Below are 20586 nucleotides of genomic sequence, written 5' to 3'. Positions count from 1 at the left end.
GGAATTAACGTAGGTGCCATTTTTTTTAATTTGTTTGGGCTTTATAAAAACTAAAACAAAAATTCGATTTTCATTTTTTATTTTTATTCTAGTTGTGTTCGATTTTCATTTTAGATTTAAAATTTTATTTAGACTCTGTTTAGTTTTTATGTATTAGATTATTTTTGATTTAGTTTTAAGTTTACATTATTTCTAGATTTTATTTAAAAAAAAAAAAATCCATAAAAAGTTCTTTAGTCTTTAGTTAGGGTTTTAGTTTTTTGTTTAATTTTTTAGATTTAACGATTTAGTTTTAGTTCAAATTTTAATTTTAAGTTTTATTTTAAAAATATAAATAAAAATTCCTAAAAATTATAAATCTTTGAAAAGGACATAAAAATTTTCTTTTCTTATAGTTTAGGTTTTGAATTATTTAATTTTGTTAGAAGTAAATAAAATAAAAAATGACAAAAAGTTTTTTTTTTTTTTTTTTGATTTAAGAGTTTCAGTTAGTTTTAAGTTCTGTTTTATCTGAAAAATATAAAAATATTTTGGGAATTTTTTTTTGCCAATTTCAGTCTTGGCTCGGGAATTTCTTAGGTTTCATCTTTTCTGCTGAGGCTAAAATTTTGATGTGGGAATTAATGTTTAAACATTCTTTAATGTTCATTTGAAGATTAACTACATGAATGTGATCTCTGGTTAGCTTTTTACGTGGTTGAAGCACTTTAACTTTCGAAATTTTAATTGCTGGAGTATCATTAAGTCATTAAACATTTATAGATTATCTCGCATGTGGTTAAAGTTAATCTCTGTTGTTTGATGGTAAAACGATTGTTAACGAGTTCATATCTCTGCAGCATTTGATAAATAATCGTTTAATCATTTATTTTATAAGGCACTGGTCTTTTAACTTAACAAAATCAATTTAGTGCTTATTTCTTCGTGTCTCCCAACCCAACTGGTCCACAGTTGGTCTTCATCATCACATAGGGTCTACCCCCCTTAGCCGCGGGAGACAGGCTTAAATGGAGAGATCGGGGATCAGGGTGACAGCGCCCGGTCTGAACGTTGTCGTGACAATCTGTGCGACAACAATACCATTACATAGAAATTAATTAAAAAATCCCGTTTTGCGGGAAATTTTTAATTATTAAAAAATCTTACTTAGACCTAGCCAAATTCCACGAAATATTTTGTGTGATCTAGTATGGTAATACACATCGACTCTAGACACTAAGATGTGTTAGGGGCTCAATCTTCAAACCGTCACCCCGGCTTTGGGGTAAAAAATGAGTGAAAAAACCCAGAAAATTATCCACCTCTGAAAAAGAAGGGATAATTAATCGGATTAAAAAAACACTCCAAAGTGTATTCGTTTGCTGTTCGAGTCCCAATATCCTAGGCCTGTTACAGACTCAAAAACTCATCATTATTAGTATCACTTATTACAATTCCCCACAGGGTGTGGAATTTGGGTACAAGAAAGATGATGAAAAGATAGAAGTAGAGTTAAAAAACTCTGTTGACTGATGATATCTGATGGTACAAGTGTCCTCTAGATCATCCTTGGGCATGGAGTCTTCATATAATCATCAGGTGCCACTCCAGTGGTCAACAAACCCTAAACATTAGGGTTTTACCAAAGTGAACAAAAGATAGATAGTATGATAAGGTTTGATTTAATTCAGAGATTAATCACCCCAAATAAGAATCTTGATGATTCAAAACCCTAGACATGAGATAGTTAGTAATATAAAGAAAATTTCAAAATGATCGTACCTTTTTATATGAATAAGATTAGCTCCAAATCATGTGGTCTCAAATATACCTTGAGTTGATCCTTTTGCAAACCTTGTAGGGTTTCCTTTTGAAGGGCTTCCTCTCATGAGGAATGGCATCAACAATTTTTTATGTACATGCAACACTTATTAACAAGTACCTCCAAAAATATATGAATTTGACAATCTAGGAATCTCATGGAATCTAATTAGAGAAGGAGAATTCCTAGGGTTTTCAGATCCAAACCCCAAGTCTCAAAACATTAACTCTAGGGTGTGAATCTTAAATTCAAATCTATTCTCACTAGGGTTGACCAATTCTCCCTAGACTACCTACAAACCCTAGAGACCAAAAGCTAGGGTTTTTATGAGAAAACAAAATAGAATAGGGTTAGGGTTTCTCCTTTTAACTAGGGTTTCCAAATGCCAACAAGGGATTATTAGAATTTAGAAGCCAACACCTTTAAACAATATGAAAGCTATAAACCCTAGAACCAATAAGGAGATCTCAAAACCCTAAGCCAAATTGAGTTATACCTTATATAACTTAAAATGATTATACGTACCTCAAGGAATACTTACCTTAGTTCTCCAATATTGCAAGATGTCTGCTGCAATGGGTTCTTCAAGATGCCTCTTTCTGTTCTAATTTCATCCTTGAAGTATTTGTTCCAATCTTGATTTTAATATGATCTTCAAGGCTACCTTCAACAAGCTGGTGCAAGATCCTTGATGCTTCTTCTATCACTGCTTGTAGATTAATTCTCCTTTGATACAGAGATAATAGGCTTGCTCAAAGATGGAGTATGCACAAAGAGCTTCTTCCTGTAGCCTTCTATTACAGACTCATCCCTTTAAACTAGGGCCTTCAATAAGCACAAAAGGCTGTTTCTTAAACAGATCTAGTTCTCTTTCAATGGATGCGGACTAGATTTTTCTTCAAGGTGACACAACTCGTGAGATGAAGAGACTGCTACAGGTCTTGTCAAAGATTGATATATAACTCACTGTTAGGTCTCGACCTTATACAGATCTCTTGCTGCTACAAACTTTGGTAATGACTTAGAAGATACTTGGAGTTTTCTGAAGATGATCTCAACCTTATTGGATAAATGTAAATTCTAATCTGTCCTTTGAGAATGCCCTTATTTGGTTTCCTTTGCAACTAAACTCTTCGCTGGCTAGAAGGACTACCTCTAGTTGTTACAGTACTTTATGAATTTCGGAATCTAGAGAACAAGTTCAGACCTTATATTTTTATGTACAGGACTTCGAATTCTTCACTAGATATTCAGCCTTGTCTGGGCTCATTGTTTATCCTTTCAGATCCTTCAAAAGATGTTTCTTAACCACTTTAAATCTACGACCCTGATCTCAGAAATATTCTCTTTTCTTGTTTGGACCCTTTTCTTAGGTAGCTCGGCCTAAACAGTCCCTTTTGAAGCCTTTTTGCTTCCAATCAATTGTGATCTTCGAGTTGCCTTATATCATTGACCATAGCTCTGATACCATGTTGAGAAATCCTTAGGGCAGCATAGTTAGGGTTTTATTAATTTGATTTCTCTTACTTTGACACTTGCTTGTGATGTTTCTTATTACTTCTTCTTTGCAATTATTATATTCTTATCATCAAGACAAATGCCAAACAATGAAGATCACGAACACAACAGAGGACACAAGATGTAGGCACTCAGCCAGGGCAAAACCCCTCTTCTAGAGGAAAACCCATAAATTAAAGGCAATCATAATCTAATATAAAATTCTAATGATAAAGCTATAAACTCATCACTGTAAGACACTTTGGTTTCAGAAATGTGAAATAGTCTCAAGGTTATATTCGGAGTTCCTTTTTTGTTACTCTGTTTTTGTTTCCATATATATTATTTACATGGCAGTTATCTTCTGCTTTTGTCTGTTGTTCTGTATTTAGTTCTTTCTCATCTACTGGGCAGGGAAATTTCTTCCATCTATTAAATGTATATTTTAGCGTGCATTTTTATTTTAATCTTCAGAATGCAAGTTAATCATTAATGGGTGATAAACGTTATACATCTGATCTATCATCGTATATTTTGTTGCAAGGTAGTTTCCGTAAATGAAGTTGAGGCCTTGTATGAGCTATTTAAGAAATTAAGTAGCTCTGTCACTAACGATGGTGTGATACACAAGGTATTATTGTTTTGCAACTCAGACCTTCTACAACTCTTTTACATATCTGGATTTTTCATTTGTTTAGGTTTTCTTATGATAAGAGTGACAGAGATGTTTGGAATCTATCTATTTTTTATGCTTTTGAACACAAATTTATGAGGTTCTCGTGTTTTGATTGTGGTAAATGAATGAATCGGGAAGCTTCTACTAGAATAGACATTTTAATTATGGCTTTAAAATCCATTCTTGAGTATTTTTTTCCCTCCAGGAAGCATTCCAGCTAGCTTTGTTCAGGAGCACATCCAAGGAGAACCTTTTTTCAGATAGAGTAAGCATGGTCCTCTTTTCTTCCAGAGCTTTTAAATTTTGTTCCCGGAAGCAGTGACAGCAGAAAATGGGAAGAAAGAATTTTTATATTGATGGTTCACAGATGACCGAAAATGATAATAGAACCAGGAGATTATGTACATTCCTCAAAATATCAACTGTAGAATTCAAGATTGTCTCTTATCTAAATCTGAAAGTATATTGGTTGACTAATAGAATATGATATTCAAATCAACTCAAGTACTGGCAGTGCTGGTGACAATGGTTGTAGCTAGGGTACATGTGTCACACAGCAGAAAGCTCATACTACAATGATCTTGATGCTCTCTTGTTTAAACTTTTACTTCCATTACTATAAGATCCCCCAACAACTAAACAATTTCATCCTCTGCATTCTCATACCACATGGAGTATGTGATGTGTTGTGGCTGTAGGCATCTGGGAGGTTATCTGTTATCCTCTCTAATAACAATGAAGATAAGATAATTTTATCGATGTCCTACCAATGACCATGAAGGTAGGTCAAAGGGGCTGCTGAGTACAATGATGTCATTACAAAGCAGGATTAACAAAAGGTCTCCCATAAAAACCAAGATGCAGAAAGTAAAGTAACATAGAATAGAAAATGAGCTCCAAGCTGAAGCATGAAAAACCTTTGACCCCAGGCCCAGTAACCTGCTCCAAAGTGGAGATGTATAGGAGGAGAAGAACTAGGAACAAGAAGAACCCAAAGAAATGAGGTAGGTCTGTCATGGAGTAGACCTATCTCTCCTAACATCTGAGGCTGAATGAAGGAAACTTGGTATAGTATGATGTCCAGAGGGGGAACTGGTAGCATGTCTGGATCATCCATTGCACTGCTGCCTTGAAGAGGTGGTTGACTGTTGAGGCTTGGGGGATCTGTCTGTCATTTGGGAAGGGATCTGATCTAGTCATGTCGCTGATTTCTTGGGTATGGGAGAAGGTCCCATGGGTCTGCATTGATCTGGAGTCTGCATATGTACTGACATCTGTGTAACAAACAATAATGTGTCCATGACACATTGTAGGGATAGTCAGTACTGCATGATAATGTTGAAAATTTTGTCATCATTAAGTAAATTCTACATATGGACAGATCTGTTCATGTCCACTAGTGGCAAAAGGTGGCCACTTTGACTTAGAGAGATGCACCATATCCAACTAACTTTCAGGACACAGGGAGGCAAGGGTCATGTGCCTTTCTAGATGCTAATTGAGTAAAACTATGACGATAGACAAAATGTTCAAAATCATTGTTGGAAATCAGGTCTAGAAACTGGATGCCAAGGAGCCCAGAGAATAGAAATGAAATAGCCATCTGAAATTGAGAGCTTTGCTATATCAAAACTTTAATAGAAGACCCATATCATTGGATGTGAGGGAAGAGCATAGCAACATCCAAATGCTTAAGGTGAGTGATTAATCTAGACAGTATGCCAGAAGGTTGCTTTTGCTTCCTGTCACATGTCTGTAGTGTGGGGCTGAAATTGAAGATGAAGCCAAAGATGAAGGTAAAGGTGACGGTAAAGTTGAAGTGGAAGCTAAAACAATGCCTGTCTGATTCAGCATTATGCCCCAGCTTCTCAAAGTGTACGACAAAAATGGTAGCAATTCTGATTAACAATGTCATATGATAGAGATGGAAAACATCTCATTGACAATGATAAAAGTCAGACTTTCATAACGCAGGCGGTCTTTTATTGAACAAATTAATCAGGGCCAATTCCCTTTTTACATTAACACTCAGGCTTGAATTCTCGTCCTCATAGTGCTGGGATCTATTCAGAGGGGGCCATAGTCTCTCTTTCAAATTATCAATCCATCGAAAGCCCCCCTGAAAGCCACCAAACACATGAATCCCCTTGTGTTTTATCGTTGGACTCTTCGCCGGCCGTTGAACTATCTGATTATTGATGTATATGCCAAGAACTTAGAAGGCATTTCAAATAACTCTTGAATTGTTTTCACAGTTTTAAAAATGATTAGCAATAATTTTTTTTTTACATTTATTATTAAACTAACTAATCAATTATTATGTGTTCATAATAATCTAAATTCTTTATTATTATTTCTCATAAGTCTACATAAACCCAACTTTCAGTGGGGTACTTGATAATAAGGAGATAACTCTTCTAACATAGTGTGATGTGGCATATGCTCTTATTATTTTACTATTTTCATTTTAAGGTGCATTCTTGACCCCTAATTTCCCCTAATGAGTTTTGGGTCTCTACTCCTAGCAAAGTATCCTCACCGTGCATCAACCATGGATACTGGTTTGCATAGGTAAATCAATTGTAACAACTGTTAGTTGTATACGAAGATACACATATACAAGGTTTATTGTGATTTGCTACTCTTTGATCGTTGTCTCTTATCCATTTGGCGATCTAGGAGGATCCCCACTGATCTGATAGCCTTGATATTTGTAGCAAGACCAGTGTGTATACTGATTTGAAACGAAAAAATCCCAAACCATTTTCCTAAGCAATGTATCTATATGCCCATGGGACCAAAATTTCGAGATATAGGCCGTTGAGAGCACCCACCAGCTTGCCAAGGATGCCATGTTGTACTTGAATCAGGAATTCCATGAGGGATGCAAAGTGGAAAGTGATCAAAGTACTCAAAAGTTTAGGCAAGTGGGTGGATGTTGGGATCCATAGATCAAAAGAATTGTATGCTCAAGAAACATCGGACATGCTGTGTAGCTCATGGAAAGAGGAGATTGGGGCACGGCGTATCATAAGCAATGGATTCTTCCATCCTCCCTCTTTAAAATAGATTCAAATGTCATGTCTTGGGATCATATCTTTGCTGGTGATACATGATAAGGAAAGGTTACGTAAGGCTTTGAACAATGAAGGATTAAACCCCAACTTGGCATATATACAACGAGGTTCTTTGATTCCTTCGATTCTAAGCATGATTAGTATAAGGCTTGTAGATCGGATTGACAGTCGCCTAGTATACTAAGTTATTGTTAATTTTTGAGTTAACATGTTCTTTGCTTAGGTCAGTTACTTCATTAATCCATTGGCCCATTATTAATTCCATTAATCCATTAGAAATCACCTTAACCACTATCATATGACAGTAACTGATGAAAGAACATCAAACATAAATGCAGGAGACAAGAGGACACCAGATTTAGCGAATGGTAGGGAAAAACCCCTAGATGGGGAAAACCCTTTGATCAATTCTTCTTATTATTATATCAAAATGTTCAGCAGAGAGAGAGAGAGAGTACAAAAGTCAAAATTGACTTGCCAAATCAAAGTCAAAACAACCCTGTCAAATCTGCAGTCAACAACAGTCAAAATCTGCCCTAACCAAAAAGTCAACAACATGTTAAAGTAGCAACAAACTGTCCTCAATGCAGCTCGGTCATACCTAGTCAAACTCGACCTTCAAAGGTGGTCAAAGACAACCCAAAACAGTCATGAAAACATTGATCAAACTTGGTCTCTGCGGTCAACCCTGCAATTGGTTTGTGGTCAAAGTCAAAAAAATGCCTCGGTTCTTGTGCCAATAGATGCGGCTTGCCAAAAACGAAATTCTGGCACAAAAACCGTAGTGAAAGGAGGTCAAACCACCCTTGGTCAACATTGGTCAAACCTGCAATAGTCTTTGAAATTTCGGCCCTGTAATTCGTCCTGCAATTTGTCCTTCTGTTGCCACATGTGTGAGGAAAAGATATGCCCAATAAGCTATACGAATCAATCAGAGAAGGAGAGAGATGAGTGTGTGAGTGAGTGAAGTGCCTAATGAGGTTGAAGGTCTCTCTTATTTGTACAAAACGTTGAGGGTGAAGTGACATGTCTCTTGAGCTTCATGAGTCTACATGATGATGTGGTCGACCTTGATTCAAAAAATTTAAAAGTTATTAAATCTTTTTGATTTGTTTTACTTTGAAAAAATCTTAATTGATCATTGGCCATATCAATTTGTTTCATAAAGCTTAGCACATTAAATTTGCCTAAGGAATAATTAAATTGTGAATTTAAAGTTCCTTCTTGGTGTCTTTTCGGGCTAAGTGTAAAATCTAAAAGAAAATTTTTGTGGTATAAAGCATTTTAACTTCTCCATAGTCAAACATACTTAAAATTTTTGTATCTAAAGATTGACTATAGGAAAGTGGTAAATTTTCCTAGATTTGGGTCACTAAGCATAAATCATTTTAATTCTAGGATTGTGAATTGATTAGCATTTAAATTTCATGGTTTTTTAAAGTATTTGGATCTCTAGAAATTTAATTGCTAGAATATTTTGCATCTATTGAAATTGATCGTCATTGCTTGAATTATTTGATGTTCGTTACATGTTAGACATTTTGCAAATATTTTCAAGTAATTGTTAAAGTACTCTGTCGTGGAATTGTAATAAATTGTGTATCTTTGTTTCCTAAGCTGAGTATTTTTTGAGCATCTATTGACATTGATATTAAATTGCAAAGAAGTTTTTGTTCTCTTTGAGCTATAATTGTATCAAAAAGATTTGAAATAGGCTCGTGGTTTAATTGTAATATTTTCAGGGGTTTATTTTTAAGTCTTCATCCAATAAAGCGAACATTTTATTTTGGTGATTAAGGGCTTTTGCGACACAATTGTTTCTAATCCTCGAGTCTAACTTCATCTCATCATATAGCACATTTGCATAAATCAAATTTACTTCCAAGCATAAGCTTGGTCGATAGAGAAATAGGTATCCATCCATCTTTGCTTGAGAAGCTTGCTTTGAATAGTACTTAAAACGGTGACTTTGCAGTTGTCAGAGCCACAGCGCTCTGCAGCGCCGGAGGCACCGTGTATGTTAGATTTTCAGGAGAGGTATTGTTAATCACACCTGAGTGTGCTTCACCTTATCTTCGCTCTGCCAATTACTACGAAATCAGGCTCAACACAGAAAGGATCGAAGGATTCAAATTCAAATAGGCATTTAACTAAAATTAACCAAGATTCTTGCATCTCACATTAGTTTTAAGATCTGCATTTCATATAAGATAGTCATTCATCTAAGCAGCAATTGCTAATTGATTACTTGGTCTTAATTTCCCTGGCAATATCGTTGACTCATAAGGCACTGGTATCAATCGTTTAAAATCTAATCAAATCCTGTAAGTCTTGCTAAATCTTAATCAAGTACTTGGTTGCTTCACTGTGTCTTCCTAAATGGTTGGTTCCCAACCAGTTCTTCTTCATTCCACTTTTCTATAGGGTCTACCCCCCTTAGCCTGCTGTAGGGAGACAACTTAAAAGGAGAGATTGGGGATCAGGGTGACAACCCTCGATCTGAGCCATTGTCGTGGTGCCTAGACATTCTGTGCAACAACATTTTTTGGCGCCGTTGCCTGGGACCAATTTTTTGGACTTTGGATTTACGACATTCGACATTCATCTCATTTCTTTCTTCTCATCCTTTTGTCTCTTGCCAGGATAAGTTCCTTGTCCTTGGTTCCTTGCTTTCGGGTTATTTCGAGTTAGATTTTTGTCCGAATGGCGACCCCACTTCCTTTATCTTCTACAAGAGTGTGTACTAGAAGACATCCAAGCAGTTTGGTTGATCTTGCTCCTGATCCTAAAAGGGCTCTTAGAGTACGATTACACAGACTCTCTTCTCATACCCTTCTTGTTAATCTCGGACAAGAGGCTCTCTCTGATATCCGTTTGCTTTTTCCTAACCCAGTTGAGCACGACATCATGGACATGTTCGCCCCTTGTAACTTTGCTAATATTCAAGGTTATCCCAATGATCTTCCAGACCATGGGATGGATAAATTGCCTTCCTTTCAAGTTCATAATGCAATTAGTGTTAATGCTCATCTGAAAGCTTTTGGTTGTTGGCTGGGTAAGTATGCGAGGGCTGCTGATTATAATCACGAAGATGTAAAAATGAGCCTTTTTGTTCTTACCTTGAAGGGGGATGCTTTGGATTGGTTTACGGATAAGCCTAATAATTCATTTGATTCTTTGCAATTGATTATTAGTATGGAGATAAGAGAGAATAAAGGCATCTCGTAAAAGCTATCAGTGTCATTAAAAAGAAATAAAATGTGACTGTAAAAGAATTTAATAAGAGGTTCAATGATATTATTAAGGAATTACCTCAAGATTATAAACCTTCTGATAAATCTCTTCGGGACTTCTATATTGATGCTTTTAACCCTGATCCCTCTTATGAATTAAGGTGTGCTGAACTTCCTAATTATAGGGATTGTCAAGCTTTAGCGATAGAGCTTGAAAAAGATAAGAAGGCATCTGCGAAGTCTGAAATCCTAGGTTTTGATAGGGCTTCAACAAAATTGAAAGAACCTTGAAGGGGGATGCTTTGGATTGGTTTACGGAAAAGCCTAATAATTCATTTGATTCTTTGCAATCGATTATTAGTATGGAGATAAGAGAGAAGAAAGGCATCTCGTAAAAGCTATCAGTGTCATTAAAAAGAAAGAAAATGAGACTGTAGAAGAATTTAATAAGAGGTTCAATGATATTATTAAGGAATTACCTCAAGATTATAAACCTCCTGATAAATCTCTTCGGGACTTCTATATTGATGCTTTTAACCCTGATCCCTCTTATGAATTAAGACGTGCTAAACTTCCTAATTATAGGGATTGTCAAGCTTTAGCGGTAGAGCTTGAAAAAGATAAGAAGGCATCTGGGAAGTCTGAAATCCTAGGTTTTGATAGGGCTTCAACAAAATTGAAAGAACCTAAAGGAAAAGAGGTTAAAGAATTTGATGACGACCCTATTCAAAAATTACTGCAAAAAATTGAAAGCATGGAGCTTAACCAAGCAAAATTAATCTCTAACCATGCTAAGGAGATAACTACTTTGCAGTCTAGGTTGGTTCAAATGGAAAGAGCTCAAACGCAGAATTTCCAGCCTAGAAATAATAATAATAATAATCGAAATAATAATTGGCAGAAGAAAGGTCAATCTAGTGAGCAGAGACCACCTAATCCGCTTGAATCTACTAATTTGGTCGATGAAGCTCCGCCTTATTGTCAGGATTGTGATGCTCTTCATGAGGAGGCTACTTTCCCCACGGTTAAAACGATTTTGGATAGTGGAATTTTTGGGGCAAGTAATCAAATAAATGTAGTGGATAAAGAATTTTCTGTGTATGGAAGACTGGATGGAAGTTAAGGAAAACAATCAAGATGTTAGGCCTTCCACATCAGCGTTGAGTATAAATAATTTTGATCATGAAAATGATATGATGGTTAAATATTTTGGGGAAAAGCCTTCTCCAGAGCAAGTCATGGAAATTGCTAAAGATAAGGGTTTAACGTATCAAAGAAGGGATAAAGATCAAAGTGGGAATCAAGTTCCCCCTCGAAGTTTTAACCCAAGTTCAAACTCTGGATTAGATATCGATTTGGGAAGTTGCTTTAATAATGCAAAAATTTGGGTTCCTATCGTCGAGATTGTGAAGATTCCTTCCCAAAGGGCAAAGTTACTAAAAGCTATTGAAGCTCCTCAAGTGAATGTTTCTCAATAGAAGGCACCTGAAGCTAATTATTAGGATGCTCCTATATATTTGCAAAGTTTGGATTTAGATAACAAGGATCATCAACCATTCTTTATTACTTTGATGGTTAATGGATATAAATTGAATAATTGTATGCTGGATTCTGGTGCATCAGCTTGTGTCATGACCAAGAGGGTCATGGAACAACTTAATTTAAGAGTTTCTAGGCCTTACTACAATATATGTGCCATGGATTCTAAGAAGATTGAAGTTCATGGGTTAATCAAGGATTTACAAGTTCATTTATCGGTTTACCCTGACATTATGATTGTTATGGACATTGTTGTTGTTGATGTGCTTGATGCTTGGGGTATGCTTTTATCTAGAAAATGGGCCTCTGATCTAGGAGGGAGTATTCAAATGAATTGGTCATATGCTACGATTCCTTCTCCTAGAGGTGATGGGTTTGTAAGACTTAATAGAGAGCCCGAGAGAAGATTCCATGTTGAAGATCCTAAGAGACCTCATAATGAGATAATTAAAGAACAATTTGACATTGGGAATTATGCTATTTTGTCTAATTCCATAGTTCTTCCCGATGATAAGGTTGATGAAAAGATTGGGGATCTCAAGGATAAAGTTTGGTACATGTATTTTGATGGTGCATCGTCTAGGCATGGTAAAGGTGCAAGAATAGTATTAAAATCTCCCCTTGGTCATATTTTCAAGTTTGCCTATCGATTGGAATTTGAAGCAACCAACAACGTTGCTGAATATGAAGCTTTGTTGTTGGGTCTTGAGTTGGCAAAGGCTTTAAGAGTTAAGTTGCTTAGCATCAAGGGGGATTCTGACTTAGTTATCATGCAAATTAAAAATAAATTTACATGTAAAAATCAAAGGTTAAGGAATTATCGAAATGCTGTATGGGATACTATGGAATACTTTGATGCCCTTGACCTTGAAGCTATCCCGAGAGAACAAAATAGTTCGGCAGATGAGCTTGTCGTAGCTGCTTCTACTTTGCAGTTATCTGATGGGTTGATCAAGGATAAGATAAAAATGGAAGTTATATTTAGGCCTTCTGTTCCAGATAATTCAGAGCATTGGCAAGTTTTTGATGACGAGAAACAAGTGATTCGTTTTCTTGATAATTTGGATGAGTTTGAAAATTTTCGGATAGATTCTAAGGAGGATGGATCTAATGGCGAATTCATCGAGGTAAACATTGGTACCTCTAGTGATCCCAAGATTATCAAAACTGGTAAGGGCACTAATGATGAAGAAAGGAAAAAGTTAACCAATTTACTTCGTGAATATTGGGATGTTTTAGCATTTTCTTATGATGAATTAAATGTTATAGGGAAGATGTCATGGAACACACTATCCCCTTGAAATATGAAAACGCTAAACCCTTTCAAATAAAGCTTAGGCAAATAAATCCTAAGTTAGTCCCTTTGGTTCAAAAGGAGCTTTCAAAGATGCTTGTAGCAGGAATTATTGTGCAACAAGAATTATTGCTCAAACGAGGCATTCAACATGGTGTTCCAACCTAGTGATTGTTAGAAAAAAGAATGGTACAATTAGACTTTGTGTCGATTTTCGAAACCTTAATCTAGCGTATATGAAAGATAATTACCCTTTGCCAAACATGGAGACTATGTTGCAAAGAGTAACTGGTTCTGGAATGATGTCATTGCTAGATGGTTTTTTTGGATATAATCAGGTATGGGTTAAGAAGGAGGATCGTCACAAAACTACATTCACCACACCATGGGGTACTTTCGAATATATTAGAACGCTGTTTGGGTTAACCTTTCAAAGGTCTATGGATTATGCCTCCAAGGTTAATTGGGAAGATTATCGAAATTTATCAAGATGATCTAACTGTTTTTTCTAAGGATGGTATTAGTCATATAGGTCATCTTAGGCAAGTTTTTGATAAATGTAGAGAGTATGGGATTTCCTTAAATCCGGCTAAGTCTGTTTTTGGAGTAACTGAAGGGAAATTACTTGGTCACATCATTTCTAAAGATGGAATCAAGATTGATCCTGAAAGAGTTGAGGCAATCCAAAAGATTCCTCTCCCCCATAATCTTAAATCCCTTCAGTCTTTTCTTGGAAAAACAAATTTTCTTAGAAGATTTATTCCAAATTACGTAGAAGTATCTAAGCCTATTCAAAGTCTTCTGAAAAAGGATGTAATTTTTTTATGGAAAGATGGAAAAAGGGCTTTTCAGGAAATCAAAGGTGCTATTGCAAAAGCTCCTGTTTTAGTTAGTCCTGATTACTCGAAGGATTTCATGATTTTCTCTTTCGCTTCTGAAGATACCATTGCTGGTGTCTTATTGCAAAAAAATAAGGATGGTCACGAGCAGCCTATTGCTTTCATGAGTAGAGCGCTTCAAAATTCTGAATTAAATTACAATACCATGGAAAAGCAAGCCTATGCCTTAGTCAAATCTCTTAAGCATTTCAGAACTTATGTGGGCTATTCCAAAATCATTGCTTTTGTCCCACATTCTATGGTTAAAGATATATTAACTCAAACTGATTGCTTAGGGACTCGTGCTAGGTGGGTTACTAAAATACAAGAATATGATTTAGAGATTAGACCCACCAAGTTAGTCAAAGGTCAAGGCTTGGCTGAAATGATGACTGAAGGTAATGAGAAAGCTCTTGGTTTGATTTGTCTTAATGATTCATCTTCACCTGAGCTGCAAAGATTAGGAGAGCATGAGTGGTACAAGGACATTATTTATTACTTGTTAAATCTTATATGTCCTAACCATTTAGTCGCTCATAAGAGAAGGGATCTTAGATTAAAAGCCACTAGATATTGCCTCATGAAGGATGGCCTTGGATGGAGAAATCCTGAGGGCATAGTACTTAGGTGTGTTGATGAAAATGAGTTCAAGAAGTTAATTTCTGAGTTTCATTCAGAATTTTGTGGTGGTCATTATGCTGCTAGAACCACTGCCCACAAAATTATGAGCGCTGATTATTATTGGCCTTCGATTTTTTCTGATGTGCATAAGTTTGTTAGAAGTTGTCAAGCCTGTCAACTGTTCACTGGGAAACAAAAGCTTGCTGCCCTGCCCCTACAACCTGTGGTTGTGGAGGCACCTTTTCAACATTGGGGTTTGGACTTCATTGGGAAGTTTCATGAAAATTCTAGCAATGGCTACTCATGGATTTTGACTGCTACTGATTATTTCACTAACTAGGTCGAAGCCATCCCTGCTAAGAATGGCACTGAAAAGGTTATTATGTATTTCATTGAAAATAATATCATTACTAGATTTGGTGTCCCTGCTAAGATCACTACTGATAATGCCAAGGCTTTTAGTTCTTCAGAATTTTCATCTTTTTGTTTCAAGTATGGCATTGTTTTATCTCATTCATCTAATTACTATCCTCAGGGTAATGGACTTGCTGAATCAAGTAATAAAAATCTTATAACCATTATCAAGAAGATAGTAGGAGATAATAAGCGATCTTGGGACAGTAAAATCAAGTATGCTTTATGGGCAGATATGATTACTAAAAAGAAAGCTACTGGTAAAAGTCCCTTTGAATTAGTTTATGGCTTGGATGTAACTTTACCTGTGCACCTTAAATTGCTAGCTTATCAACTCCTTCAACATTTTTCTACTAATAAAGATGTTGTTCAAAATAGAATTGATCAGATTGTGGAGTTGGATGAAACTCGTAGGAAAGCTTTTGATAATATGTGTAAAAATCAATCTAACATTAAGAAAAGCTTTGATAAATCGTCTCGATCTAGATCTTTGCAGGTTGGAGATATGGTACTCCTTTGGGATCGCAAGAATGAAAAACCAGGAAAACATAAGAAATTTGACAATTTGTGGCTGGGACCATACATTATCCGAGACATTGCTGGGCCAAATTCATTCCACTTGAGCATATTGGATGGCGAACCGCTTGAATTACCTGCAAATGGCTAAATGCTCAAGCTATTCTTCAAAGATGACATCTGATGCCATGGGGCATCCTTTGTATTGTATTTCTAACCCTACTTATGCTCTCATCCCTTGGAGCCCCGAGCAGTTATAAAGAAAAATCAATCAACGACAAAAGGGATATGAAGAAGGGTGGAAAAACAAAGACCGAGGTAACTCATGTACCACGATTTCTCCCTCCTACACTCATATACCCAAGCGTGGGCTTCCCTTATCTTAGCTACCCTTGTACCATGGCATGTGATCCACTCCATTCCATCACTATACCACATGCCACCTACTAGTTAAGGGATGTACCATGGACATATCATCCCCTTTAGAGGCAGAAACCACTTAATAGGGTCCTTGGTTAACCCCCTTTTTGAGCTTGGAGACACCTATACATGCCAAAGCCCACTATGGAAGGGTAAGCCATTATGAAGTGTCCACTTGTTTTCTATGGTTTGTAAGCTCTTTTACTTGATTACTCTAATGATTTGTTGTACTAGAAGGTGAGAGACGCATTAGATCTTATGCAGGATTACAGGTGGGTCTCCATTTGGGGTTTGGTCTCTCTATACGGGGTCCAAGCTCTCTAAAGGGTCACATTGGCACTTGTAGGGTGAGCGTAGAGAGCTAGGGGCCTCCACCATAACAGAAAACACTTAATGGATCCCCAACACCATTCAATGATTGCCCATGTTCCACCTTTTGGATGAGGATGATGCGCCTAGTTCACCATACCTAGTTGGCTCCACACTTGCACCATGCACTTGGCTGATGTTCCAGGGTCTAGATGAGGATGTGTCTCACCGCAAGAGACAATGGGATGGCTTATGTCATCATCCTAGCCCTTACAGATGGTTTACAGGCATTATCGATCCACTTGGAGACCCATGAGGATGTCATTGTGCCCCCACACCCACTTGAGGACATCACAGGTGTCATGCTTGGAAAACAAGGGGCCAACCCCTTGTCCACTATGTTTTGGAGCCTTTTCACTTACTTGGCACATTTGGACTCCACTAGGCCTCTTCAATGGTCCAACGACTTATCATATTGATTACTTTTCCCTCTTGAGAGGCTTTTCTTTGTATTATTGAGCTATCTTGGTGGGCTTGTCACCAAGTCATATCATTATTGTACATTATTTTATTATTAGGGGTATTATTATGCCAATTAGGCAAATCAAATTCCCTTTGGACTTGTATAAATAGCAATGTTTTTAAAACCGGAACCATTGACCGGACGAGTCCACCTAATGAACCGGTTTACCGACCAGAACCGGTCGAACTGGGACTGGTTAGGTCTAAACGAACCAGTTTTAGAAAAATACATTAAATAATTAATTTTTAATGAAACAAAACTATTTTTAAGATTTAAAACCATGATTCCAAGCCAATAGAGACAAAATATGCAAAGTTTGCTCATTTATATACCATGTAAAGGTGAATATATCAAAATGGCACCGAGTGCAATACATATCATCGATAAAATAGTAAAATACATAAGCAATGAGGCTCTAAATGGCCTATAAAGTCCAAAAACAATGCTGCAAGCTATGAGGCCATTGGCCTACTACAAGTCTACAGTGTACACATGATCAATCATCAAGTTCATCACCACTACTAGACACAGGATCATCATCAAGAGCTACATAGACATCATCTGGTTCAGAGTCTGAGGATGCCTCAGCCTGATTTGCAACTTGTGATGTGGCGCATCGCTATTGATCCGTCTTATGTGTGTTGTTGTGTGAGTTGAATCTTTTAGTCGTTCTTATGTGTCTTGTTGCGTGAGTTGAATCTTTCAGTCGTTATGATGTTTGCGACATGTCACTTTCATTTACAACTTATCATGATAAGCCCTTTTCCTTGTTGCAATTTACTTGATATTGAAGTTTTACTTTCTTGTGAGGTTGAGATTTTTTGAAACTTTAAGTAGCTTGCAAAATGCAACATTTGCAAATTCTTTTCCTTTTGCTCCCTATCATAAGGATTGGAGTTTTCAATCTTTCATTTACATGTGATCTGATGCACATTATTGAAAGTTCCAAACTTGTTTCTTTTGCTTTGTGGCTCTTATGGTCTTATTGCACCTTTATTGATACCCAAAGGTACATCATTGTGCAACGTGTTGTGGTAACTTTGAACTTCAAAACTTGCAAACTTTGTGCCATAGGTTGATACAAAAAATCAAAAGATAGAGGCAGTTGATCAAATGACACAGGCTTAAAAGGTTCAAAGTCTAGGAGATTTTCACCTTGTCATAAGTATTAAAAAGTTAAAAGCTTTGATGATGCATGCCATATTACAAAGATGGAAGGTTGCCAAAAATTAGTGAATGTTGTTGGGACTAGCAAGTTCTAAGTTTAAGTGACATGAAAAGTGTCACAATGAGAGTAACTTTCGAGGAGGTGTGTCAAAGCTTGAAAACTTCAACAAAAGACTTGAGGTGAAGATAAAAGAGGGACTAGTAGATGGAAAATTAAGGCTTAGCAACACTCCACAAATTTCACAAGTCATAAGCTCAATGCCAAAAAGGCTTTAAACAACACAAGCTAAAGATCTAATGTGAAACAAGGAGCTTGTAGGTAAAATGTAGTTGTTTCAAGATGTAGGTGGACTTTAAGTGGCAATGGACGCTGATTCCAACTCAAGCTTGTTTCATTTGAGTCACAACCTCTACTAGCTGCACATCTTGAAAGTTTGATGTTAGTTGAACCAACCTAGCTCATTCACATAAACATTATATAGTAACCGACTGGTTTAGGATGGAACCGGCCGGTTTGTAATCTGTCCTAAACCAGTCGGTTTCGTCCTAAACCGGCCGATTAGGGCCAAAAATCCGCCACATCGCCTTCCTGACTGGGTTTTTTAGCCGGTTCCAACCGGTGGCCTTGCTGACCAGTCGGTTTGACCAGTTACCGGTTAGGAAGGCCGGTTTTAAAAACACTGATAAATAGATGAGAAGTGCATTCTATCTCTCATCATCACTTGGATTTGGAATTAGTAGCTACTTGAGATTTTCGCATTCCCTTTGGAGGATGAGTTTGGTTTCATGGATGAATTTTGATGTTTGGATCTCATGCTCATGGTCTTGGAGCTTATTTATTATCATGATTTGGTGATTGGATATACTCATTGTACATGTAAGTGATCACTTTTTCATGTTTATTCTTGTATTTAACTTATCACATGAATGTTGCTGGGATTTTCGCTATATAGGTCTGAAATTAACTGCTACTTTATGCGAAATTGTTGAAATTTTGATCTATTGAAGCATTGCATACATTGCATGTGTCATGTATAATGAAAGAATATTCCTAGGGGTAAAATTCAATTGAATGCACTCTGATAAGTCATCAATCATTGCACATTGAAGTATAAAGTCCTTGGGTAGCTGCTCTCATGCCCTAATTGCTATGCGAATTTGCCAAAAGGCCTCCTTGATTTGGATAATCTTCTCCAAACCATAAATTCACCTTGACTCCATCTCTCCCAAAGGCAAGGCATTGATCCATCCACTGGTGGTCACTTTGAAAGAATATTTTTCTCACCTCTCCTTCTCCATCTAGACCTAGCCCTAATAGTTCACTTAGGGCATCAATACAGCCATCAAAACACTTTGATCTCTGGTCCATAACTGCGCTAGGGTTTCCTCTAGAGACCCTCCAAATTTGAAGAAATTCTCACTGTGGGATCCTGAGATATAACAAGCCCTAGCTCAAAGACCATTCCTTGCCCTGGGTTTCCTTTGGCTAGTGTCCTTATCAGGATCATTGCTTTCAAAATCTAAAAAAAAATTAGTCTTTTGGTCCTATTCCCTACTCCAATTAGGTCAAGCTCCTCATTGGTTGATCAACTCCATACCCTTGACCTAATTTTGGGTCCACTTGGCTCTGTGTGGTCCCACAATTTTGGTACTCCAATTCCACAAAGATTGCATAGAAGCCATTCTTTCATAAGGATTTTTAGGTCTAGGGAGCCTCTTGAGAAAGTATATTCCCCAACCCTAGGCTCAAGAATCCTCTTAGCCCTCCTTAGAGAGCCCATCACCTTGCTTTTCAAGCAAGAAAACCATATAATTGAGTCTCTCTTGTGAATAGGCTCTAGGAATCACTTTCCACCTTCTCATTGATATATCCATCATCGTGATTCCTCATATACCGGGTCTCCTCCCATCGATGAAAGTCTATAAAGAGCAGGGAGCCTTAGCTGAGGTGACATTGGGATATCGCTCTGTTGTTGCCACTTGACCTAGTAGTTGCTCTATAGGATCCCCTCCTAGGACCCCTGCTAGTTTGAGCGGTAAGAAGCTCCTTATTCCTCTTCCATCTATCATTTGGCCTAGGTTGGAACTTTTGTATGTGTGATCTTTCCATTTCCACCAACCTATTCCACATGGCACTCATTTCCTTGGCATGTTTTGCTTCCATGGTCTTTATTAGTTGTGCCTGATTTAGTTTCATATTTTTAATCATTTGTGTCAACTCTTTCATGGGGACAATATCCACTTGTTTAACTTCTTACCTTTGGACTCATTCTTATGATGACCCCTAGTAAATCCCAGAATCTCAAACTTCCTAGATGCTTTTCTACATTTCTCCAATTCTTTAGCTAAAATCTGAGCAACCTTTGAATCATTAGGCTTAGCGCGTATTAGCTCATAAGAAGAGTTAGCTCGAAATGCATCAATATAATAAATCAAAAGAGACTTCTCTGGAGGTTTGAAATCTTGAGGCAAACTTTTAACAATATCATTAAACTTCTTATTGAATTCCTCCACAGTCTCATTCTCATTCTTCTTCATATGGCTAATAGCGTTAAGCAAATGCTTTTCTTCTCTTTTATCTCCATACTTTCCATTAAAGGCATCGATGATAGATCTTAATG

The 20586-nt window shown here is 36.9% G+C and overlaps 1 protein-coding gene across 4 annotated transcripts in view; it reads left to right on the top strand.

The window, feature by feature from the left end:
- LOC149185500 (calcineurin B-like protein 1) overlaps nucleotides 1-20586 on the top strand; it is a 164352-nt gene that overhangs the window by 53210 nt on the left and 90556 nt on the right. For 3 of the 4 annotated variants that reach the window (XM_089410700.1, XM_089410698.1, XM_089410699.1), the window contains exons 3-4: nucleotides 3847-3929; nucleotides 4180-4239. In XM_089410700.1, coding sequence (XP_089266826.1) covers nucleotides 3847-3929; nucleotides 4180-4239 — 143 coding nt within the window. The remainder of the gene's footprint in view (nucleotides 1-3846; nucleotides 3930-4179; nucleotides 4240-20586) is intronic. The other variant, XM_089410701.1, reaches the window with a different exon arrangement.

This window comes from Pinus tabuliformis, chromosome 3_1 (genome assembly GCF_031772625.1).
Source record: "Pinus tabuliformis cultivar Carrire ecotype Pingquan chromosome 3_1, CPIR1, whole genome shotgun sequence".
Classification (NCBI taxonomy): Eukaryota; Viridiplantae; Streptophyta; class Pinopsida; order Pinales; family Pinaceae; genus Pinus; species Pinus tabuliformis.
Note: the sequence above shows the minus strand (reverse complement) of the source record. Positions and strands in the feature narration are given on the sequence as shown.